This window comes from Mobula hypostoma, chromosome 11, assembly GCF_963921235.1.
Source record: "Mobula hypostoma chromosome 11, sMobHyp1.1, whole genome shotgun sequence".
In the NCBI taxonomy this organism is placed as follows: domain Eukaryota; kingdom Metazoa; phylum Chordata; class Chondrichthyes; order Myliobatiformes; family Myliobatidae; genus Mobula; species Mobula hypostoma.
In genome coordinates, this window is record NC_086107.1 from 60,977,906 (window position 1) to 61,004,798 (window position 26,893).

General features: G+C 42.5%; 1 protein-coding gene across 5 annotated transcripts in view; it reads right to left on the reverse strand.

The window, feature by feature from the left end:
* Window positions 1-26,893, reverse strand: part of syt12 (synaptotagmin XII) — a 262,179-nt gene that overhangs the window by 53,066 nt on the left and 182,220 nt on the right. For all 5 annotated transcript variants that reach the window (XM_063062172.1, XM_063062176.1, XM_063062171.1 and 2 more), the window contains exon 4: window positions 14,654-14,847. In XM_063062172.1, the coding sequence (XP_062918242.1) occupies window positions 14,654-14,847 (194 nt within the window). The remainder of the gene's footprint in view (window positions 1-14,653; window positions 14,848-26,893) is intronic.

Here is a 26,893-nt window from a genome sequence, read left to right on the forward strand (position 1 = left end):
CCGCCTCAGATCCAGAGTAACAATTATTTTGTTCTCCTTTATGCTTGTGTACTGGAAATGACATTGAACAACCTTGAATAAGACTTGCTCTCTAATCCAGGCAGCATCCTGGTGAATCTCCTCTGCACCCTCTACAAAACGTTCACATCCTTCTTATAATTAGGTGACCAGAATTGAACGCAATTCTTCAAGTGTGGTCTAATGAGAGTTTTATAGATCTGCAACATTATCTCACAGCTCTTGAACTCATTATCCCGACTCATGAAGACCAGCACACCACGTGCTTTCTTAATCACCTTATCAACTTTCTCTGCAACTTTGAGAGGTTTATGGACATTAACCCTAAGATTCCTCTGTTCCTCCACACCACTAAGAATCATCCTATTAACTCTGTACTCTGCCTTCACGTCTGACGTTCTAACGTGTATAACTTCACACTTTTCCAGATTGAATCCTTCCCTTGATTTCCATAGTAACCTGGGGTATATCCCATGCATCCCTGAGGGCTTATCTATTTTAATGTTTTTCAAAAGTTCCATCAGGCCTTTGGGATCATTCTTCAAAAGTCTCTTCCTCGATGAAAAAGTGGCATCACTAGGAGAGATACTGCTTTGCTCTATTGGAGACTTTGATTCAATCCTACCTCAGGTACTTTTTGTGTGGAGACTGCCTTTCCTTGTGACCGTTTGGGTTACCTATAAGTGCTCGGACTTCCTCCCTGTATAGGCAGATGGTAGAATCTGGGGGGAAAGAGGAGATGATAGGGAGAATAAAAATAAAATTAGCATGGGAGAAGTATAAATGGCCAGTTGATGGTCTGTGTAGTTAGTGGGCTGAAGGGCTATTTCTGTGCTATGTGCTCTCTGTGAATCGATGATGCAGAACTGCAGTGAAGCACTCCAACACATTATCTACTTATATATGTCACAATCCATAGATTTTTACTGCCTATGTGTCCACTGTGGCTTGCTTGGCAGTTCTCTGAACTCTGCAACAGAAGGTTGTGCTTTGGAATATCTGAGAAAAGATGTTGTATAAATGTAAGTCATTCATGACTTTCCTCTACCATCCTTCATATTGAAGCTGTAAAGTTGTTACTCTGGTTTGTAACAATCAGAACTAAATAAAGATGACAACTCCCTCATTGGGAAACTGAAGAATGAATCATGCCTGGAAGTTCACACAAAATTAATAATGTATGACTACTGTTTGGCCTCAACAAAATCGCCCCTGGATTTGTCATGCTGAGAGAACAGCATTACTCTAGGACAAGGGAGAACTGAAGCAAAAAAACCAAAGGAAATTGCATTTCTAAAGCAAACGAAAGGAACCAAATCCAGAGCCACAAACAAGTTGTGAGCATTCTCATCTCACTACATGGTTTGCATGACTCAGTGGTAAATACTTACTTATCACATTAAGCAATCATTCAATCATGCAATTATAACCAGGAGAAAAGCTTAGAATCAGCTTTGGTAATTGTGACCACTCAGAATTTTTACCCTCTGTCATCTTAGAAATTGTGGTAAAGTCTGATTGGAGAATTTGTTTAATTAAGCAGTCTTCCCCTCAATCTCAGAGATCTTTTTTCTCTGACATTTTTAGCTCAATATATAGCTGAAACACAATTTCTTGCATATTCATATTCATATTGGCATAGTGTTTATTCTATAAAGAGAAGAGTGGATAATTAGTGTAATGAATATTCATCCTTTGAAGCATTTGGTAGAACAACAATAGTACTGGACAAAGTGCTTCAAGGTATTGAACAATATAGCACTGAAAACTCTTCTAAAGCGCCTAGTGTAAAACAGTTGACTCTAAGGTACGTACAGGATTCAATCAGATAAGGAAACCTTCAATTAATGATGATCACCAACATCATAATAAAATACACTTTATCAAATTTAATTGAAAGCAGATATGAGAAGCTTACAGAGATCAAGATAACATAATAAATAAAGACGAGAGATTCCTTTGCTTTAAGTGAAATCTTAAAGCATAATGGCAAGTCTGTGATTGGTCAGATTGTCCAGAGATAATCATGGTAAATCAAGGTATCAAACTGATACTTTGAAGCAGATTTACAACTCCATCCTTTCTCCATAATCATGTAAACTACTTATTTTAAAATATTATAACTAATGTGTCTGAAAGTTATTGCTTCACTGCTTTGCGGGGATTTCAAAGCCCTGGGGAGATATACAAAAATGATTCCATAGCTAGAGTTATCTGAGAGATCACTGAGGTGAAATGAGGTTGTTCGTACACCTGAGATGGTTAAGAGAAAATTTAGTAGAGATTTACGTAATTCTGATGGATTTTGATGGTATAAATAAAAGAAAAATATTTCTTAGACCAGAAAGGTCCATTACTAGCAAATATAGCTTCAAAATTGCTGTCAAATGAATTGGGGGGAGAAAGAGGATAATTTTCTTTGTGCAGGAATATGACATTAGTCTGGGGGTCTACAAGAATTTCAGTAGCCACTTCCAGAAGGGAATTGGACAAAAAAAAAAATTTAAATAAATCTGCAAAACTTTTAGTGAGAGAATACAGCAGTGAACTAACTGGACAATGGCCTGTGTAATTGATTCTGTGCCTTCATACTTATGCCTTTTGACATAGAAGGCCATTTGGTTTAGCAAACCATGCCAGGTGTTTAAGGAATCCCATCAGTCCCAATCTTCCAAACAAGAGAAAGTCTGCAGATGCTGAGAATTCGAGCAACAGACACAAAATACTGGAGGAACTCAGCAAGCCAGGTAGCATCTATGGAAAAAAGTACAGTCAACGATTTGGGCTGAAACCCTTTGGCAGGACTGGAGAAAAGAAGCTGAGGAGTAGTTTTGAAAAGTGGGGGTAGGGGAGAGAGAAATGTCAGGCGATAGTTGAAACTTGGAGGGGGAGGGATGAAGCAAAGAGCTAGGAAGTTGATTGGTGAAAGAGACAGAAGGCCATGGAAGAAAGAAGAAAAGGGGTGGGGGGGGAGGAGCACCAGAGGGAGGTGATGGGCAAGCAAGGAGATAACATGAGAGAGAGACAAGGGGATGGGAAATGGTAAAGGGTGGGGGGGGGGTGGAAGCATTAGAAGGGTGAAGTTTGGGATTTCGATATTCATGCCATTGGGTTGGAGGCTACCCAAATGATATATAAGGTGTTGTTCCTCCAATCTAAGTGTGGCTTTATCCTGGCAGTGGAGGAGGCCATGGATGGACATACTGTATCAGAATGGGAATGGGAAGTGGAATTAAAATGGGTGGCCACTGGCAGATCCTGCTTGTTCTGGTGGATGGAGCGTAGATGTTGGTGAAGCGGTCACCCAATCTATGTCAGATCTCACTGATATAGACAGGGAGCATCGAACACAGTATGACCCCAACAGACTCACAGGTGAAGTGTTGCCTCACCTGAAAGGACTGTTTGGGGCCCTGAATGGTAGTGAGGGAGGAGGTGTAGAGGCAGGTGAAGTACTTGTTCTGCTTGTAAGGATAGTGCCAGGAGAGAGATCAGTGGGGAGGGATGAATGGACAAGGGAATCGTGTAGGAAGCGATCCCTGCCGAAAGCAGAAAGTAGGCGGGAGGGAAAGATGTGTTTGGTGGTGGAATCCATTTGGAAATGGCGGAAGTTTCGGGGAATTATGTGCTGGACGTGGAGGCTGGTGGGATGGTAGGTGAAGACAAGATGAACACTATCCCTGGTAGCGTGGCGGGAGGATGAGGTAAGAGCAGACGTACATGAAATGGAAGAAATGCATTTGAGGGCAGCATTGGTGGTGGAGGAAGGGAAGCCTCTTACTTTGACACTCACAACACGCTGGAGGAACTCAGCAGGTCGGGCAGCATCCATGGAAAAGATCGGTTGACGTTTTGGGCCGGAAGCTTCGTCAGGACTGTAGAGGGAAGGGGCAGAGGCCCTATAAAGACGGTGGGGGGAGGGTGGGAAACCTCCTCTTCCTTTTACTTTGAAAAAGGAGGACATCTCCTTCGTTCTAGAATGAAAAGCCTCATCCTGAAAGCAGATGCGTCAGCTTGAACTGTATCCCACCACCAAACACATCTTTCCCTCACCCCCACTTTCCGCAGTGATCGCTCCCTATGCGATTCCCTTGTCCATTCATCCTTCTCCACTGATCTCCCTTCTGGCACTTATCCTTGCAAGCAGAACAAGTGCATTACCTGCCCCTACATCCCCTCCCTCACTACCATTCAGGGCCCCAAACATCCTCCAAGTTCCAGCCCGAAACTTTGACTGTAATTTTTCCCATAGATGACCATTGGCCTGCTGAGTTCCTCCAGCATTTTGCGTGTGTTAGTCCCAATCTTCCATTTATTTCCAAGTTACCTATTCTCTTTCACCTTGACTCTCATACTGCTCATGATGGACAACTCCCAGTGGCCAATTATCCTGCCAGCACATCTTTAGGATGAGGGAACAAACGAAAGCACCAAAGGACAATCCACTTGATCACAGGACAACAGACAAAATCCACATAGACAGCACCAGATCCCCAGATTCCCGAGTTTTAGATTCTTGTCTAATAGCTTTACCGTTCGCCCTTTACAACTCTTTAGTAGTTAATTGATTTTAAGGTGCTTTAAGGCAAACTAAGATACTTTTAAAAATCTTTTTCTATCATGATATTCAATGAAGTATCCCTGTCAATTATTTTTTATTTCAATGCTATAGTGTAATGATATAAATTGTCCCACTGTCACATAACCTATGAATCCATTCAAATTCATATAGATTTCCTTACTCGTTCTCTCTACCAACCAAATTTCAAAAGAGACATGCACATATATTTGATCATAATTTTAGTACTTCCTATTTTCATGTAAAATGACCTCTTCCCTTCTCCCCAGAATTTTATTTAATGATTTGGCATTTGTCAAGGGCTAACATTGACTGCTGTGATAAGTATAGCCTCATTTGCCATGATTCATGCATAATTTATTGCAGTGTTGATTTAAATATTTAGATTTTTGATTTACTGACACTCTTGAGGTCTATAAATAAATGCTAACAACCCTGGTGGGTGGAATTACTGATCAGAAAGAGCACACTAACCGCTTTAGTTCCATCAGCCTGCTAAATGAAGAACTCAATTGGCAAGAATACTCTTGCCACTTCGCATAACTTAAGTTTTGTGTTATTAAACTGGCTTTATGTTGATGTAATGTGAACAATCTCATGAATCACACAAACTTTAACAAGATCCATAGCAAATAGGCAGATGCCATGTTTTATTATGTTTATGACTAATAAGTTGAACTAATTACACAAATCATTAGGAAACTCAATTAACTATTCAGCTCCATAAATTAAGTAATGAGGTTTTCTTAGCCAGACAGGGTTTTGATATATGAAACGATATTTATAGCCCCATAGAACACACTAACAATTTACCTTCATGGGGATGTTGTTTTTGAATTTGATCAAAAGGACACAAGTCAACATGAAATAACCATTAAAATTTGTTTGCAGGAAAAATATACCTCCAGGACGACACTTGTGGCAAAAAAAATCAAACTCCTGGAGGAATTCAGTGGGCAAAGTGAAAATTGGAGGCAAAGGGGTAGGTAATTCTTTTGGTGAGGACCTTGTATTGGGACTGGACCCTGTTAGACCATAAGAGAATAAGACACAGGAGCAGAATTAGGCCAATCGGCCCATTGAGTCTGCTCTGCCATTTCATCATGGCTGATTTATTATCCCTCTCAACCTCACTTTCTTGCCTCCTCCCTGTAACCTTTGACGTCCTGACTAATCAAGAAACAATCAAACTCAGCTTCAAGTTAACTCAATGACTTGGCCTCCACAGCTGTCTGTGGCAATGAACACAGACTCACCACCTTCCAGCTAAAGAATTTCCTCCTCATCTATGTTCTAAATGGGCGTCCTTGCATTCTGAGGCTGTACTCGCTGGTCCTAGGCTCATCCACTATAGAAAACATCCTATCCACATCCATTCTATCTATGCCTTTCAACATTCACCTATCTTTGTATCAACTGCAAACTTGGCTATAAAGCCATCAATACCATCTTTCAAGCTATTGACATATAATGTGAAAAGTAGCAGTCCCATCACTGACCCCTGCAGAACACCATTACCCACAGGTAGTCAATCAGAAAAGGCCCCGTTATTCCAAGTCTCTGCCTCCTGCCAGCCAACCAATCTTCTATCAATATCTTTCCTGTAATACAAGGATACTTATCTTGTTAAGCAGCCTCTTGTGTGGCACCTTGTCAAAGGTCTTCTGAAAATCCAAGTAAACAATATTCGTTGACTCTCCCTTGTCTATCCTGCCTGTTATTTCCTCAAAGAATTCCAACAGATTTATCAGGCAAAATTTGTAGGATGTATTTTCCAATTGGTAGGTGGAAGTTGGTTTGTGTAGTGCAGAGATGGTTGAGTGAAATCCATGGGCAGCTGAAGTCTGCAGTTTCCTTTTGGGCCTAGTCAAACTCTTCTTGTCTTAGCTCAGTCTCCATTTAAGTTCCTACTTTTCATCTTTTCTGTCTCTGGCTCTTGTATCTAAAATTATTAGCCTGACAGAGATATCATAATAATAGTAATACACACAAAATGCTGGAGGAACAATGCAGGCCAAGCCCTGATGAAGGGTCTCGGCCCAAAATTTCGACTGTTTACTCTTTTCCATAGGTGCTGCCTAGCCTGCTGAATTCCTCCAGCATTTTCTGTGTGTTACTTTGATTTCCAGCATCTGCTGATTTTCTCTTGTTAGAGATGTCATAAACATAGAAACATAGAAAATAGGTGCAAGGGTAGGCCATACGGCCCTTTGAGCCTGCAGCGCCATTCAGTATGATCATGGCTGATCATCCAACTCAGAACCCTGTACCTGCCTTCTCTCCATACCCCCTGATCCCTTTAGCCACAAGGGCCATATCTAACCCCCTCTTAAATATAGCCAATGAACTGGCCTCAACTGTTTCCTGTGGCAGAAAATTCCACAGATTCACCACTCTCTGTGTGAAGAAGTTTTTCCTCATCTCGGTCCTAAAGGGCTTCCCCTTTATCCTTAAACTGTGACCCCTCGTTCTGGACTTCCCCAACATCGGGAACAATCTTCCTGCATCTAGCCTATCCAATCCCTTTAGAATTTTATACATTTCAATCAGATCCCCCCTCAATCTTCTAAATTCCAGCGAGTATAAGCCTAGTCGATCCAGTCTTTCATCATATGAAAGTCCTGCCATCCCAGGAATCAATCCGATGAACCTTCTTTGTACTCCCTCTATGGCAAAGATGTCTTTCCTCAGATTAGGGGACCAAAACTGCACACAATACTCCAGGTGTGGTCTCACCAAGGCCTTGTACAACTGCAGTAGTACCTCCCTGCTCCTGTACTCGAATCCTCTTGCTATGAATGCAGGCATACCATTCGCCTTTTTCACCACCTGCTGTACCTGCATGCCCACTTTCAATGACTGGTGTACAATGACACCCAGGTCTCGTTGCACCTCCCCTTTTCCTAATCGGCCACCATTCAGATAATAACCTGTTTTCCTGTTCTTGCCACCAAAGTGGATAACCTCACATTTATCCACATTAAATTGCATCTGCCATGAATTTGCCCACTCACCCAACCTATCCAAGTCACCCTGCATCCTCTTTGCATCCTCCTCACAGCTAACACTACCACCCAGCTTTGTGTCATCCGCAAACTTGGAGATGCTGCATTTAATTCCCTCGTCTAAGTCATTAATATATATTGTAAACAACTGGGGTCCCAGCACTGAGCCTTGCGGTACCCCACTAGTCACTGCCTGCCATTCTGAAAAGGTCCCGTTTATTCCCACTCTTTGCTTCCTGTCTGCCAACCAATTCTCTGTCCACATCAATACCATACCCCCAATACCATGTGCTTTAAGTTTGCACACTAATCTCCTGTGTGGGACCTTGTCAAAAGCCTTTTGAAAATTCAAATATACCACATCCACTGGTTCTCCCCTATCCACTCTACTAGTTACATCCTCAAAAAATTCTATGAGATTCGTCAGACATGATTTTCCTTTCACAAATCCATGCTGACTTTGTCCGATGATTTCACCGCTTTCCAAATGTGCTGTTATCACATCTTTGATAACTGACTCTAGCATTTTCCCCACCACCGATGTCAGGCCAACCGGTCTATAATTCCCTGGTTTCTCTCTCCCTCCTTTTTTAAAAAGCTGGGTTACATTAGCCACCCTCCAATCCTCAGGAACTAATCCAGAATCTAAAGAGTTTTGAAAAATTATCACTAATACATCCACTATTTCTTGGGCTACTTCCTTAAGCACTCTGGGATGCAGACCATCTGGCCCTGGGGATTTATCTGCCTTTAATCCCTTCAATTTACCTAACACCACTTCCCTACTAACATGTATTTCCCTCAGTTCCTCCATCTCACTAGATCCTCAGTCCCCTACTATTTCTGGAAGATTATTTATGTCCTCCTTAGTGAAGACAGAACCAAAGTAGTTATTCAATTGGTCTGCCATGTCCTTGTTCCCCATGATCAATTCACCTGTTTCTGACTATAAGGGACGTACATTTGTCTTAACCAATCTTTTTCTTTTCACATATTTATAAAAGCTTTTACAGTCAGTTTTTATGCTCCCTGCCAGTTTTCTCTGATAATCTTTTTTTCCCTTTCCTAACTAAGCCCTTTGTCCTCCTCTGCTGGACCCTGAATTTCTCCCAGTCCTCAGGTGTGTCGCTTTTTCTGGCTAATTTGTATGTTTCTTCTTTGGAATTGATACTATCCCTAATTTCCCTTGTCAGCTACGGGTGCACTACCTTCCCTTTTGCCAAACATTTCTCTCTACTGATAAATTGGTCTTAGTTCAAAATAGCAGATTCTCACTCTCTCTCTCTCTCTCTTTAGCAGTCCCTTAGGGTTAAAGGTGACTTGTTTCTACTGCATTTGAAAGAGTGTAAGATATTTGTGTGTATTGTTATACCAGCAATATGATCTTGATAAAATGAGTCATGGTCCAACGATCAGAGGTCCAGGATGAAAGATGACAAAACTATTCTGCATTGATAGTAATGGAAACAAATTCACACACTGAGCCACCACTGAGACTTGATCTGCTTCTGTAGAGAAAGCAGTATCAGTTTGGAAGAGTTGACCTTGCACTGAGAGTGAAATTTCAGTGAGCCATATAGAGGTTAGAAAAAAACCTCAGGTTAGATTTTAACAGTTCCCTGAGCAAGATTCCTATCCTAAAGCACCTTGCATTGTTCCCGGACCCAGAGCACCTGCAATAACATTTAAGTTTAGGTTACTGTTAACAGCAACTCTCAAAGACTCCTTGGATATGAAATTCACCACAGATCCACGAAGTATAAGATTATGGGAGGCTGTGCTGTTTGCTATCCTTCAGAAATATAATTGGGACTGCCAAAAATCAATTCACAGGCATATCAGTCAGCAAGGATAAATGGTTTCCAACTGATATGCCTGAATTGAGCTCAGCTTTATGACTCAGAGGTGAAAGGCCTAAGAGCCAGCCCACTCACTGGATTGCTATTTCAGTTATTGGTACTGAAGTCTATTTATATTCCAGGGCCAATTGACAGGAGTAGGGATTTGGAGTTAATATAGCGAACGAGTTAATATAGCGAACAAGTTAATTCGTGTGTGCCTCACACTTGGGTTCAATTATTCTTTTGTGCTACTCCTCTAGTTATACCCTTGGTTTTAATGAAACCATCCATGGTCTTCGATGAGTGGAGCAGATAAGCTTGAGGGTCTCTTCTAATGAGCAGAGAGACACCTGGATCATTCACTTTTTAACTATGAAAATGTACCGGAATGTTTCCAGACAAGTTATGAAAAGTTTATAAGGACACTGAGATAGTTTCACAGCTTGTTGAGTAGGGCCACGATTAACTGGAGAATGCACATAGCAGATCTGCATGTTGTATTCCACTAAAGAAAGGTAAATTGTTTAACTGGAAATGAATAAAAAAGTAGTAGTTAAAATTAACACATACTTGTAATTGCCTGAAGTTTACTTGGTGAGGTGTGTCAGGCAATTTCTTTGACTTTGAGTGAGTGCGACCGTAGGTGTAGAAGTTGCATTGAACCTACTGAGCAATCATGTCCTTAACTTTGTAACTTTCTCTACCTCTGCAGCATCTCAGACCTCCTCACAGCCCGCTTTCATGTGCATCTCCAAATTTCTTCATTTAAGCATGGACATGAAAGGAGTCTTTTTCTGCCTAGACCCTAGGTTTTGGAATTCCCTCCCTATGTGCAGTACTTCATTTGAAATGTTCCTTAATTTTATTTTTCACCAGTTCTTTTGTGAGCTGGCCTCCTTTCTCATAATTATTGTTTGGTGTCAAATTTTGTGTTATAACATTCAAGTCAGATGCTTTTAGAGTTCCATCAACTTTGATGTCTCATTCATTCGGCATTCACTCCTTTTTTAGCCTCCCTGCCTTAGGCCTACAACAAAGCCAAATCCAAGCTGGAAGGACAGCTCCTCACCTTCTGACTAGGCCCATTATAGGGTTCTGGACTCAACAGTTCATCAAGTTAAGACAATCAATAATCCCAACCATTGTTCCACACACATCTAGCATTCACGGCCTTTCCCCCTTTCTCCGTGCAGGTAGTTTCTTATAATTATTATTTTCCTATCAAAGTTTAAAGTTCTAAGTAAATTTATTATTAAAGTACATATATGTCCCCATATACAACCCTGAGATTCAATTTATCTGGGGGAATTCACAATATATATCAATTAGTAGCAGGACTAGGCCATTCAGTCCCTCAACCTAAGATCAAGGCTGATCTGATTGTAAACTTGAGAGTGTGTTCCCACCTATCTCTAGTAACCTTTCACCCCTTTATTTAACAAAAATCAGTCCACCTCTGGATTCAAAATATTTAAAGACAAAGAGGGTTCTAAAGGTTCACAATCCTGAGGAAAAATAAAATGCTTCATCTTTGTTTGCAGTGGGAGAGCCTTTGTTTATAAACACTGGTCCCCGGCTGTAGATTATTCCACAAGGGTAGACCCAGCCACATACCCACCCTGTAAAGGCGGCTTCAGAAATGATATTTGTCCTTCAGCTCACACTTTTCCACATCTCTTAACCTGATTTATCATCCATTTTGCCAGCTGTAAAGGTGGGGTTCAATCTTGCTGCTGTGTGTAAGGAATTTGTATATTCTCCCTGTAACCATGTTGGTTTCCTCTGGGTGCTCTGGTTTCCTCTCACATTCCAAAGAAGTACAAGTTACGTTTGCAAGTTGCAAGTCTGCTAAATTGGTGCTGGAAGCATGGCGACCCTCATGGGCTGCACCCACTGTTGGACTGTTTTTGTCATTGGTGAAAAAGTCATGTTTCACTATATGCTTCAATGTAGGTGACAATTATGACTAATCTTTAATCTTTTTCATTGCAGCCCTTTCTTTCTGTTACCCTCCCCACTGCCACTCAACCGCCACCACTGAAAGCTTCTCCATTTCTCTGCATGTTAGAACATGACAACGACACTGACCAGAACCATTAAATTTGTTTCCGTCTCCACAGAGTCTGCCTATTCAACTGAGTATCTCCTGCATTTTCTGTTTTACTGAAGTAGCTGCTTCAGTTTTGCTCTTTATCAGGATTACTCCACTAGTGTTGGTGTTTGGACTCTGAAAGGTATCAATGACATCTGCCATCTGTGTGACAGACCTAATCAATGAAGGCAGCTGATAAAAACAGATGGATTCAAAGCTCACTGCCAAAACTCCTAATTGGTATATTTTCTGGCAAAAGCAGAGCAATACATCTTTCAAGTGGTACTCAAATCGCTATAGGCCGATTCAACATCAGATTTTGGTAAGACTCCTATGTTCCTATATCCAAGCTTCCTATCATCCTTTTCTACCCTTTCTGCACTTTCTGCCCCTGCTGGAGTCCCTACATTTCCTCTCTGCCCCTGCTGGAGTCCCTACATTTCCTGTCTGCCCCTACTGGAGTCCCTACCTTTCCTCTCTGCCCCTGCTGGAGTCCCTACATTTCCTGTCTGCCCCTACTGGAGTCCCTACCTTTCCTCTCTGCCCCTGCTGGAGTCCCTACATTTCCTCTCTGCCCCTGCTGGAGTCCCTACATTTCCTGTCTGCCCCTGCTGGAGTCCCTACATTTCCTCTCTGCCCCTGCTGGAGTCCCTACATTTCCTGTCTGCCCCTGCTGGAGTCCCTACCTTTCCTCTCTGCCCCTGCTGGAGTCCCTACATTTGCTCCCTGCCCCTGCTGGAGTCCCTACCTTTCCTCTCTGCCCCTGCTGGAGTCCCTACATTTCCTCTCTGCCCCTGCTGGAGTCCCTACCTTTCCTCTCTGCCCCTGCTGGAGTCCCTACATTTCCTCCCAGCCCCTGCTGGAGTCCCTACATTTCCTCCCTGCCCCTGCTGGAGTCCCTACATTTCCTGTCTGCCCCTGCTGAAGTCCCTACCTTTCCTCTCTGCCCCTGCTGGAGTCCCTACATTTCCTCTCTGCCCCTGCTGGAGTCCCTACCTTTCCTCTCTGCCCCTGCTGGAGTCCCTACGTTTCCTCTCTGCCCCTGCTGGAGTCCCTACATTTCCTCTCTGCCCCTGCTGGAGTCCCTACATTTCCTCTCTGCCCCTGCTGGAGTCCCTACGTTTCCTCTCTGCCCCTGCTGGAGTTCCTACATTTCCTCTCTGCCCCTGCTGGAGTCCCTACATTTCCTTTCTGCCCCTGCTGGAGTCCCTACATTTCCTTTCTGCCCCTCCCTGGGATTTAAGCCTCTTATCCAATCCTTAGGTCTCCAGGTTACCTCTTTGTTCCTCTGGTCACCCTCTACATATCTCCTGAAATCTTTGGCTTCCCTGATGGACACTCCCTGAGTCTCTGCCGTCTATTCCCATTGATTTCTGTAAATTACCATAATCTATAGAAGGCAGTTGTTACACTTCTACAATTTTGTCTATCTCATCTGTGATTCAGCCACCATTGAAGTTCACCCTTCAACTTAAAGTCCACCATATATTGTTAAAAAAGCAAAACACTGCAGTGCTAGCAATCTGAAAAGCGGAGAATAATAGATGTACTGAACAGGTCAGACTGTATTTACAAAAACACAGATAATGGTTTGAGCTAATGAATGCTGATTTCATTCTGTTTTTCTCCTCACAGTTGCTGACTGGCCCTAATAAGCATTTTCAGTAATTTTGGTTTGCAGCGTTTATATAATAGTTGGCTCGTAGTTAGGATTAGAGTAAAGATTAAAGATTAATGTTATTTGTCACACATATATAGATGCATCGAAACAGACAATGAAATGCATCGTTTGCGATAACGGCCAACACGGTCCAAAGACGTGCTCGGGGCAGCTCACAGGTGGACCCATGCGTCTGGCACCATCGTAGCATGCTCACAACATGCTAACCCTAAACTGTATGTCTTTGGCACGTGGGAGGAAACTGGAGCTCCCAGAGGAAACCCACACAGTCATAGGGAGAATGTACAGTAAAATCTCCTCACAGATGGTGGAAGAATGGAACTCAGGCCACTGGTGCTGTAATAGCATTACACTAACCACTACACTACTGTCCTACCCACACAGTAAGAGGTTGGTGATGTAATTCCCATTGAGCCAGAAGCTGGGTGTTGGATCCCAACAAACAGAGACTGAAATAGTGGCTCTACGTCTCGGTAATTTCAGAAAATTATTTATTTCTTTGGATAGGGCAGGGGAGAGTTCACCAGGATATTGGCCGATTGGAGAGTATTAGCTATGAAGAGAGGTTGGTCCAACTGGAGCATCGGAGACGGAGGGGCAACCAGACAGAAGGACAGTTTATCAAGTGAGGAGAGGTGTAGGTAGGATAGAAAATCTGAGTCTTCTCACCATGCTTGACATGTCAAATACTAGAGAGAATAGGTTTAAGGTGAGAGGCAGAAAGTTTAAAAGAGATGTGTGAGGCAAGTTTATATTTTACTGAGAAATTCAATAGTAATATTGATGAAGCATTTAGACAGACACATAAACAGGCAGGGTATAGAGAGATCCAACTAACTACAGGAAAATGGGATTCACAAGATCACAAGATAAAGGAGCAGAAGTAGGCCATTCGGCCCATTGAGTCTGCTCCGCCACTCCACCATGAGCTAAATTATTCTCCCATCTAGTTCCAATTTCTGGCTTTTTCCCCATGTCCCTTGATACCCTGACTAATTAGATACCTATCAATCTCCTCCTTAAACACCCTCAATGATTGGGCCTCCACAACTGTATGTGGCAATGAAACAAGAATTAAGTTGGCATCATGGTTGTCATAGACATGGTGAACTCAAGTGCCTATTGCTGTACAGTACTGTATGAATGTATGAACTAGGAACAGGTATAAAGCACATTCAGGTCCTTTAGATTGCTCTGCCATTCAACAGCATTTCATGGGTGTGGACAACCCATTGCTACACTACCAATGTTCCAACTCAGTAGTTCACATAGCCTCTTTGAAAGTGCTGTCAGTTAATTTCAATTCCCTGTTTTGTAGCTGTGGACCTGCAACCTTTTGTTTTCCAGGTACATGCACAAATCCTACCTGGAAGACCAATGGAATGAAAATCACAGGAGATGTACAGTGAGCAGTCTAGAGACTTAGTCTAAGATTACCTTTTGCCTAACCTCAGAGTATGAGGTCCCGTACTTCTGTTCCAGGTATCTATAATCATAGTTTGGGAAAGGAGATGGTGCAGGGTAACTTCCGGATTTCCAGAGTTTCCATAGGTTCACTGCAACTATCACCAGGATAATCAGGACTCCAGATCCATAGACTCCCATTTCCCAGCTCGCTGGATTTCTGATCACTGTTGGAAGCAGAAGAAACCATTGCTATGATTAATAATTGGAACAGTCAAAGTCCTTTGTTTATAGGGCTGTATCTCAATGTTCCCTAAAGGACTTGGAAGAGCTCACATTGAATGGAAACAGAAAATGCTGGAAACACTGCCCGAGCAGTATCAATGGAGAGAGAGACAGTTACATTTCAAGTCTGGAACCCTTCATCAAAATAATAAAAATCCACGTGGAATGAGGCGGAGCTGGAGACACATGCTAAGGAAAAAGAAAAGGCTGTGGAAGCAAGTTGTTATCAACATCTTGAAGAACCGAAGGTAAACGAGGCAAAACGTACAAATAGAAGTTCTGCAAGGGGTCAGAAAAGAACTTAAAGATTGGACTGCAAATCTTAACTGTTTCTCTTGCCACGTATAGCCTAATCTGCTAAGTGCAGTTTTTTGATTTTGATCCCACATCAAATGAAATGCTTACAGAATATGTTAGCAAATTCACAGCTACAATAGTCTGCTGTCTTGGGGATATAATCAGGAGAACTCCAAATAAATTTGGAATATTAGTACTTTACTTTATCTTACTTATTCCCAATCCTAGACCCTTTCACTTGGCCTCTTACCTTCCTTTGATCTGTTCACCACAAATAACTGGGTGATATTCACTACCTTGATTTCTCACCCCTTCTGATCGTTCACACTCTGCTCTGCAAACCAACCTGGATTTTGTTCTCAAACCCTAGAGAAGGACAGTGTAGATGTATTCTGGTTAATCTACCTCTACGTTGCAGGTGAGCTCACAGATGCATCCTCTGAACCATGACCCCAGCAACTAATGCCAGGCCATTGTCTTATAGACCACCACAGATTTCATTTCCCCTTACAGCCTTCAACCTGATAGTTCCTCAACTCTGTAGTGCTGCTTCTACCTCTTAGCCAAGATTCACAAATAGACTTGTTTCATCCTGATCTCATCTTACACATTAGGGTTAGGGGAACCTAAGGTAAGTTCTTCTTACCTTAACATAATCAAGTCTTCCTGGCTAGTCCCTTCCCATTTACATCCATGACACTTCTGGTAGCCACTACTATTTTGGCAATTTCCAACTTCAAGTTTCCAAATGGCATGCCTACAACATGGATGTTTAATTCTTTTACATATCCACCCTACATCAGGAAGGTCTGAAGGCTCTCCAATTTTTCCGAGAAAGGAGACCAAATCAGTGTCCCTCCACCAACATTCTAATCAATTGGCAGAGGTTGTTGTTATGCACAGCAACTCTCCTTCCATTGTACTCACTTTCTCCTGATCAAAGGGATAGCTATGGGAATGTGAATAGCCATAGCTGGGCTGGATATGTGCAAGATTCCTTGTACCAGGCTTGTTTGGGACCAGACCACCAACTTTTTCTCTAATACATTGACTGTATTGGTGCTGCATCAAGTGGAAGTCAAAAATGTCAAAAATGTCATCACTTTTGCTGCCAATTTCCACCCTCCTCCTACATTTACGTGGCCCGTTTTTGATAATACTCTTATTTCTGGATCTTTTCCTCTCCATCTCAGGAGATAGACTCATCACCAACATATAACACATAGAATTCCCCCAGACTACCTTGACTATACATCGTCTCTTCTTGCCAGGATAGAATCCAAAGCAGAATTAAGTTTAGCATCACAGACATGCTTCATGAAATGTGTTGCTTCATGGCAGTAGTACAGTGCAAGACTTAAAAATTACTGTGAATTACAATCTAAATAAGTCGTGCAAAAGACAAGCAATGAGGTGGTGTTCATGGGTTCATGAACTGTTCAGAAATTTGAGGATGGGGAGGATGAAGCTATTCCTTAAACATTAAATCTCTTACTATCTCTTCTTTCAGTTAGTCCTGATGAAGAGTCTCAGCCCGAAACAGTGACTGTACCTCTTCCTAGAGATGCTGCCTGGCCTGCTGCGTTCACCAGCATTTTTTGTGTGTGTTGTATTAAACATTACTTGTGGGTTTTCAGGCTCCTATAGCTCCTCCCTGATGTTAATAATGTGAAGAAGGCACGGCGCAGGTGATGACACCATTCCTTTCGCCCATTTTCCTTCTTTACTCCATCACATTTATTCCTATGGTGAGGCCTTCCACTTTGGTGTCTCTGAAGTGCTCTCTCTCTTTCTGAAAAGTGGCTTCCCCTCTGACAGAGTGGCTTGAGCTCCCAGTTGCATTTTCGCTGTTTTGTGCGTGTCTGCTCTCACCCCTCGTCCCCCAGGGATGGAGTTCTCCTGGTACTCACCCTCCACCTCAATGTATTGTCCTTTGCAATTTCCGCCAGCTCCTATATGATACCTTCAGTCATGCTCTCCCTTCTTCTCCAGCTACCCCCACTCTTTCAGTGTTTCATAGGAACTGCTCACCCCGTGACTCTCCGGTCCACACACTACACCCCGTCCTAGGGCAGCTTCCTATGCAGACTGGGGAGTAGCTTTCGAAAGTATTTGCACTCAGTGGTGATCTTGAACTTCCTGATGTGTGCCATTTTAAGTCCCATTCCCTCTCCTATTCAGACTTGTCTTCCCATAGCCTCCTTCAAGGCCATAGTGAGGCCCAATGCAAACTAGAAGAAGTAAATCTGATCTACTGCCTTGATACTTTGAAATCCTTTGGAAGGAACATTGAATTTTCCAACTTTAAGTAAATAATCTCTTATTGTTTCCCATTATCCTGCTTATGCCCCTATCTCACCCTGTTTCTGTAAAGTGGTTGCCTAATAGTTGGACTTCATGCTCCTTATCACCTGATTCGTCTTAACCAATCTCCACACAGCCTTTTTGCCTTAAACTTCACTCTGTAGACCACAACTCTGTCTCAAAAACAGTAATACCTCCACTCACCCAGGTCTGAGCAAGGTACCCGATTTGTTACTGTAGAACGTATCATCGAACAGTACAGCACTATATGGGCCCTTTGGCTCATGATGTTGTGCCGATCTATATAAACATACTTCATGATCAATCTAACCTTTCCCTCCTACACAGGCCATAATCCTCCATTTTGCTTACACCCATGTGTCTCTATAAGTGCCTTTTCAATGGCCCCCCTTGTATCAGACTCTGTCATCACCCCCGGTTGTGCGTTCCAGTGTGTTCGCATGCATTGCGTTGGTTAAATAGATCTTCCTTCCTTTGCTGCTGGACGAGCTGAGTTCCAGCACTTTTGTTTTATTTCCAAAATCTTGATGAAGCACTTTCAAACCATTCTTGAAGGAATGAGATTGCAACCGTGTATTTACAGATAAGTGTGGGAGATGACAAATAAAAGAGAAGGGTAGGTTGGAGTTGTTATGTTGAGTCAATTATAAGGGTATTTATGGACAATAGAAATAAGCTGAAGATCACTGATGAATTAATGAATTTTGGCTGTAGTCTGACACCGATATGTTTAGGAGGAATGTACTATCACCTCACACTCTGTATGACTGATAGTCTCACTGAAACACCAGAGAAAATCTAATAAGATTAGGATACATTCTGGGAGCAATGAACTAGCTCTCTAATTTCTTTGGCAACACACACAAAATGCTGGAGGAACTCAGCAGATCAAGGCAGTATCTATGGTCAACGTTTCAAGTCAAAACCCTTCATCAGGACTGGAAAGCAAGGGGAGAAGTGAGAATAACAAGGTGGGGGAAGGGAAGGAAGAAGTACAAGGGGGCAGGTGATAGTGAAACTGGGTGAGGGGGCAGGATGAAGTAAAGAGCTGGGAAGTTGATTGGTGAAAGAGATAAATGGCTGGAGAAGGGGGAATCTGATAGGAGGGGACAGAAAAGACCATGGAAGAAAGGGAAGTGAGGAGGGGGAGAAACAGAAGGAGGTGATGGGCAACTAAGGAGATAAAGTGAGAGAGGGGAATGGGAATGGGGAATGATGATGAGAGGGGCAATTGTCAGAAGTTTGAGAAATTGATGTCCATGCCATCAGGTTGGAATATAAAGTGTTGTTCCTCCAACATGAGTGTGGCCTCATTATGGCAGTAGAGGAGGCGGTGGACTGATATTTTGGAATGGGAATGGGAAGTAGAATTGAAATGGGTGACCACCGCGAGATCCTGCTTTTTGTAGTGGATGGAGTGAATGTGCTTGGCGCAGTCTCCCGATCTACACTGGATCTCCCCGATATACAGGGGGCCATACTGGGAGTACCAGGTACAGTAGATAACCCCAACAGACTCACAGGTGAAGTCTTGAATTTCTTATTGGATTTATTAATGGCCTATTTATACTTTTGAGATTAGACTCCACATCCAACCCATTCATCCCCCTTCCCCAAGTGGAAGTATCCTCCCTAGGTCTGTCCTATTCAGTGCCTTCCCTCAAACAACCAGAGAGCTGAGGCTACACGATTAGTTGCCTGTCTCTCTTGTTCCTGTCAAGAATCAGGAAAATTAGGGAACTTGTGAAACCGCTCGCATAGGCCATTGGACTGTGGGTGATTCGCCGTGGTGTGATGTAGCCTAGCACCGAGGCTCTGGGCCATCGCAGCCAGGACGAAGTCCGATGTGTAACGTCGCCCACTGAAGCAGAGTGTCACCCGCCGTGTCCTGAAAGTCTGATCCTGCTGCCATTGGTGGCCTCCAGTGAGGTTTCATCATGCTTTGCCTTTGCATCAATAGGTGATACCGTCTGCACACTCACGTGAGCACCTTGTCATACAGGAAGCATTCCCTGGTCAGCATGTTGAGCAAGAGGACATGGTAAAAGCACAGGCCTGGCATTGTCTGTTTTGCAGGGGCAGGATCCTTATGTTGAGGGCCTTGCTGAGCGGGCTTATTGAGTAGAGAAAGGAGGAAGAATGGTGAACTCCTGCCCTGCTGTGTGTAGACTGTCTGGTGCTTTAGCAAGCTCCTAATGGTCCATCACGGGTGTATCACTGAGGGCTATGCAAACTTGACCAGGCATTTGCTGCATGAATAGTTGTTTAAGAGTGAAAAAAGGGTGGTGATTTCCTAGGAGAGACAGCACGTAGTCCATTAACTCTGAAGGCCTAGCATCACTAAGATAGGGTAAGGAAAGCAACTGTTTGGTTCACCCAGATTCCAATAATGCAAAATTCTGTAAAAGGTGAGACTGTTTGGTGCGCCCAGACTCCGGTAGTGTAAAAGTCTGTAAAAGGTGAGACTGTTTGGTGTGCCCAGACTCCGATAGTGCATAAGTCTGTAAAAGGTGAGACTCTTTGGTGTGCCCAGACTCCGATAGTGCATAAGTCTGTAAAAGGTGAGACTGTTTGGTGTGCCCAGACTCCGATAGTGCATAAGTCTGTAAAAGGTGAAACTCTTTGGTGTGCCCAGACTCCGATAGTTCAAAAGTCTGTAAAAGGTGAGTTTTCAGCGATCGGTATTTATGGTGTTCAGGAGGGTGTTCAAGCAGACCCACCACTCTCTCAGCTATGGAACTGCTGAGCGACACTACCACGTAGCAAAATTTGGTTTGTCAGTGGAGATTTCTCGAAACACGAACTGGGCCTCAGCTTGTACAAACCAAGCAGCGGCATTTTACTCCCAAAACTCCAGCAATTTCAAAGAGACTGCATTGGCCGACATGTTCAATAACTCTGGAATTATCCTAGAGCTTCGGGGGCACCAATGTAGGTTTTCACAAATAAAACAAACTGAGGCATTTTATGTTTAATGAGACCTGTAACACATTTTATTTAATTCCTAAACCTAAACACAAAAGCACACTAAAAATCCTTACATAACAACATCATCAAGTAAGACCAGCCTCTTAAAGCGAAACCCCAATTCACTGTTGGTGGTTGTGAATTATGTACATTTCTGGCAATTATATTACCCCAGAGAAGTACCTCAGAGAACATAAATGAGAAAGAGAGTAAATTGCATAGTTAGAGGAAGGGGAGATTGGGTTTATACTGCTGAGAACTGGCAAGGACCCAATAAGGTAAATTATATTAAGTTCAATTTGTGCCGTGTTGTATGACATGGGCAGTCATGGACTTTCCATGAACATTATAGTTCTTGGCAAATATTTCGACAGAAGTGGTTTGCCATTGCCTTTTTCTGGGCTGTGTCTTTACAAGACAAGTGACCCCAGCCAGTACTCATCAGAGCTGGCGTCAGAGGTCGCGTAACTATGCACCAGCTGCTCATACGACCATCTGCTACCTGCTCCCGTGGCTTCACATGACCCTGATCAGGGGGCTAAGCAGGTGCTCCACCTTGCCCAAGGGTGACTGCAGACTAACGGAGGGAAGGAGCACCTTACACCTCCTTTGGTAGTGACAAATCTTCACCCCGCCCGCCTACTACATTAGGTAAGTTAAAAATAAAGTGTGAGAATTCTTTACCTCAGTAAATACGTCAGACAACATTTATAGTGCTCTCCCCATATGGTGTTAATCTTCACTGCTAGATAATCTGAAATTGCAGATCCCTGGATATAATTAAACTGAGAAAACTTTAACTTAAGTAAATAATTAATTGACTTTTAGAAGTGCAGTTAACGTTTCCCCAATGTGAGAATATAATTTGCCAAAATAATTTTGCATTTATATTAATATTAGACTTTTTGAGATCACACAATAAGAACAGGGCTATTTCATGTATACACCTTGCAGGCCACATCTATAATTCATCTTACCATGAAGTGCTGTAGAATAATGCTAAAGGTCTTATTCTAACTGCAAACTAGATAAAGAATTATGAAAAAATTAAGGAAGATATGAACAAACTTTGAGAGTGAATACATCATTATTACATGAATTTTAATAAGTGTAAGGATGGCCGAAGGAACAAAAGAACTACTTGAACAGTAAGATTATAAATAGAGTCAAAGAACAAAGGGATCTGGGATAGAGATTCGCAGGTCATTCTAAATAGCAGTGTTGTTGAATGCAGCTAATCAAAGGTACTGAATGTTATTCTGGCAGAATAAAATTTATAAAGTCATAGAGCACCATAGCACAGAAACAGACCCTTCAGTTCATGTAGTCTGTGCTAAGTTGTTATTCTCCCTGCACATGGACGTAGCACGTAGCCCCTCCAAACATATCCAAACTTCTTTTAAATTTTGCAATCAGATCCGCAACTATCTCTTCCACTGGCAGCTCGTTCCATACTCACCCTTTAAATCAGGGAGTTCCCCCTCAGGTTCTCTTTCAATATTTCACCTTTCACCCTTAACCTATGACCTCTATTTGTAGTCTCACCCAACCTCATTGGAAAAGTCCTGCTTGCATTTACTCTACCTATGCTCCTCATAATTTTGTATACCTCTATCAAATGTCCCCTTACTCTCCAATGCTCTCAGAAATTAAGTCCTAACCTATTTAACCTTTCTCTATAGCTCAGTTCCTCAAGACCATAATACCATAAGATATAGGAGTAGAAATAGGCCATTTGGCCTTTTGAGTCTGCTCTGCCATTTCATCATGGCTCATCCAATTTTCCTTTCAGCCCCAATCTCCTGCCTTCTCCCCATATCTCTTCATGCCCTGACCAGTCAAGAATCTATCAACCTCTGCTTTAAATATGCATAAAGACTTCACCTTCACGGCTGCAAAGAATTCTACAGGTACACCATAGAACCATAGAACACTACAGCACAGAAAACAGGCCATTCGGCCCTTCTAGTTTGTGTCGAAACATTATTCCACTAGTCCCATTGGCCTGCATCCAGTCCATAACCCTCCAGACTCCCCCATCCACGTACCTATCCAATTTATTCTTAAAACTTAAGAGTGAGCCCGCTAAAGAAATTCCTGGCACCACTGCCTGGCTAAAGAAATTCCTCCTCATCTATGTTCTAAAAGGATGCCCCTCTATTCTGAGACTGTGTCCTCTAGACGTAGTCTCTCCCACCATAGGAAACATCCTCTCCATATCCACTCTATCAAAGCCTTTCACCATTCAATAGATTTCAATTAGGTCACTCCTCATTCTTCTGAATTCTAGTGAATACAGGCCCTGAGCCACCAAATGCCCTTCATGTGACAAGCTATTCAATCCTGGAATTATTTTTGTGAAACTCCTTTGAACCCTGTCCATTTTCAGCACATTCTTTCTAAGATAAGGTGCCCAAAACTGCTCACAATACTCCAACAGTACTCCAAGACTACGTTGCTGGCCGACCAACATATCATACAACTTCAACAGAACATCACAACTCCTGTATTCAGCGCTCTGATTTATGAAAACCAATATGCCAAAAGCTCACTTTACCACCCTATCTACCTCTGATGCCACTTTCAAGGAATTATGGATCTGCATTCCCAGATTCCTTTGCTCTACCACACTACTCAGCGCGCTACCATTCACTGTGCAACTTCTACCCTGGTTTGTCCTCCCAAAGGGCAACAGCTCACTTGTCGGCGTTAAATACCTTCTGCCATTTTTCAGCCCATTTTTCCAGCTGTTCCAGGTCTTGCTGCAAGCTTTGCTAGCTTTCCTCACTATCTCCAATCTTGGTGTCATCTGCAAATTTGGTGATCCACTTTGCCAAGATCATCATCCAGATCTCTGACATAGACAACAAACAACAACAGACCTAGCACTGATCCCTGTAGCACACCACTGGTCATGGGCATACAGTCAAGAGAGGTAGCCATCTACTTCCGCTCCCTAGCTTCTTCCACAAAGCCGATGTGAATCTAATTTACTACCTTATCCTGAATGTCACACAACTGAATCTTCCTGATCAACCTCTCATGTAGAACTTTAACAGAGCCTTCTAGAATCCATGTAGCCAACATCCACTGACTTTCCTCTATCAACTTCTGTAGAAGCCCTTGGATTCTCCTTCGTCTCATCTGCCAAAGCAACCTCATGCCTTCTTTCAGCCCTCCTGATTTCCCTCTTAGGTGTTTTCTTGCATTTCCTATATTTTTCCAGTACCTTATTTGTTCCTTGTTGCCTATACCTGATATGCACCTCCATTTTCTTCTTAGCGATAGTCTTAATAGTTCTTGAAAACCACAGTTCCCTAAAACTGTAGGCTTTGCCTTTTATTCTGACAGGGACACACAAACTCGGTACTCTCAGAATTTCACTTTAGAAGCTTTCTCACTTACCAAGAAACCCTCTCTGCCAGAAAACAACCTGTCACTATGCACACCTGTCAGATCCTATCTGATGCCATCAAAATTGGCCTTTCTTTAATTGTAAATCTCAGCCTGAGGACTCAGTCCTATCCTTCTCCATAATTATCTTGGAATGAATGGAATTATGATCAATAGACACCATATTCCCTTACACACATTCTGTCACCTACCCTGTCTCATTCCCTAATAAGAGATCCAGTATCACGCTCTCTCCAGTTGGGACCTCTATATATTGATTAAGAAAACTTTCCTAAGTGCATTTGACAAACTCTATCCCATCCATTCCTTTTTGTACAGTATGGGAGTCCCATTCAAAAATACAAAAGTTAGATTGAAGTTATTTAGAAGCTTGGTCCACTCAGGTCTCAACATTATCTAAACGATATAACAATTCTGGGAAGGAAACTCTCGTGAGACTGCATTTGGGGTATTGCATTCAATTTCTCCATTATAGGAAGTATGTGGAGGCTTTGGAGAGTGGGCAGAAGAGGCTGGCGTGGAGCCTGTACAAACTAGTGTTGTTTTATCTGGAGTGGCTAAGGTTGAAGGGTGATCTGATAGAAGTTTGTACTACTATGAGAGGCATAGATAGAGTAGACAGATGCTATCTCTTCCCCAGGGTTGAAGCATTTGAAGCTAGAGGCCATCATTTAAAGTGAAAGGGAATATGTGAGTGCCTGGAATGCACTGCTAGCAGTGGTGTTGGCGGTATCTACGGTAAAAGCGTTTAAAAGGCTCTTAGATAGGCACATGAATATGCAGAGAATGGAGGGAGTAATACACAGAAAATGCTGGAGGAACTCCACAGCTTCTGTGGAAAAGAGTAAACAGTCGACGTTTCTTGACCTGAAGCATCGACTCTTCACTCTTCTCCATAGATGCTGCCTGTCCTGCTGAGTTCCTTCAGCATCTTGTGTGTATTACTTTGATTTCCAGCATCTGCAGAGCTTCTCTTGGTAGAGAATGGAAGGATATGGACGGTATGCCGGCAGAAGGCATTAGCTTAATCAGGTGTCATTACTTTAATTAGTTTGGCACAACATCAATGGTGTAAGGGCCTGTTCCTTTGCTGTGCTGTTTTATGCTTCATGTTGAAAAGTGCAAAGAAAGACTGGTACTACAGTTGACAAGATATAACCATTAGGGAATAACTGGCTGGGCTCTTTCTCAGAACAAAAGAGAGGCAATCTAACGAAGTTCTATATATGAAGGGAATAAACAGGACAGACCTACTGAGGATATTTCCACCCTGGGGGAGAGCAGTGCAAGTATCCAGTCTGTGGACTGTAAGCAGGCTATTAAAAAATTCAATGAGAAATTCAAGAGATTTTTTTTGTTATTGTAGAATGCAGCCTTTTTAAAATTTCTGCAGTATTTTAGTGAACAAGACAATGGAAATGAATTGGTCTTGTAGGTCTTGAAGGTTAAGAGATGAGAGGCTATATTCCTGACTGAAAACAGTACTTTGGAAGGAAATTGCTGACTCCAGTCATTCCAAGGGAAATAAATCATGGCTAAATATGGAAAGGCTTGAAGTCTGAGACAGACTGAGCAGCAACCAATGCCATTGCTTCTGGCATTGTATGTCTCTCTGATCCTCGGCTAGTTCAGTCCTGGAGTACAAGTTGAACTCCCTATTCAACATGAATTTTCAGCCAATGGATTAGAAAACAAGTGGCAAGGTAAAAAAAAAAATGCCTTGCTTTCGTGTTATCAATAACATATTGATGTTTTCTACTAAATATTTTTGCAATAACTTTTAAAATTACTCACAACACGCTGGAGGAATTCAGCAGGTCGGGCAGCATCCGTGGTAACAATCAGTCAACGTTTCCACGGATGCTGCCCGACCTGCTGAGTTCCTCCAGCGTATTGTGAGTGTTGCTTTGACCCCAGCATCTGCAGAGTATTTTGTGTTTTAAAATTACTTAAGTCAATCTTAATATTTGTAAATTTCCAAGGTATCTGAAACACATTCAACTCAAAGACACATACCCAGCCTTACTTGTATCAAAGACAGTCAGGTTGTTCTGGGGCAGGGTCTAGGAGACCATGAGCCTGGACCCAGCTGCCTCCTGGACCTTGCCACCCAACCCAAGGACACAGAGCCTCCTCTGCTTTTGGCCCCATTGGTGCAGGCAGATGGTGATTCCAGGCAGCAGATCAAATCCAGAAAGACCTCGCCCTAGTGAATCAGAACCTCATATCCTATTTTTTGGGCAATATTTGCTACAAAGCAAGTGAGTGCAGAGAATGTGTGACAGGTGAGATTGCCTAATTTGGGAAGTCAGAATCCAGCTACCAGTTTCTGACAGATTCTGTGAAGTTGAATCTGAAAGCTGTTGCAATATTATCAAAACCATACTTCATTAATGAGCTGTCGAATGACCTAATTGTACATTTTATGCAATGTATTGTGGTCTCAAGAATAGAGTATTGGTATCACTCATTAAATACGAAGCTCCAAGGGAACACGGCCATTATTTGTGGAAGTTATTCTCCAAATGAACCACAAACATGGTCCAAAAATAGAACACAATATAATGCCAGGTTAACTTTTTAGGATAGTAGCGATCCTCCACTAATCTAAGGCACTGTTTTCCTTAGCATCTAATCTTCATGCACCACTACTGCAAATCAATTTGAGATGCTCAGAATTGCAGAAGCAAGGAACTCATTTATTCCTATTCATTGCTTCCTATCGGCCAAACAATTCTCAATCCACTTTAATATACTACCCTCAACTCCACATTGACCAGTCTCCTATGTGGGACCTTATCCAAATAATCTGAAATTCCACATAAAACCACATCCATTGGCTTTCCCTTATCTATTCTACTAATCACATAGTCAAGGTACACCTGCAGGCAAACAAGATATTCCTCTCATAAATCCATGCTGGCTTTGCTCAGTACCCTTACATTTTTTTTCAGTGTACTTCCACTAAAGATTCTAGTATCTCCC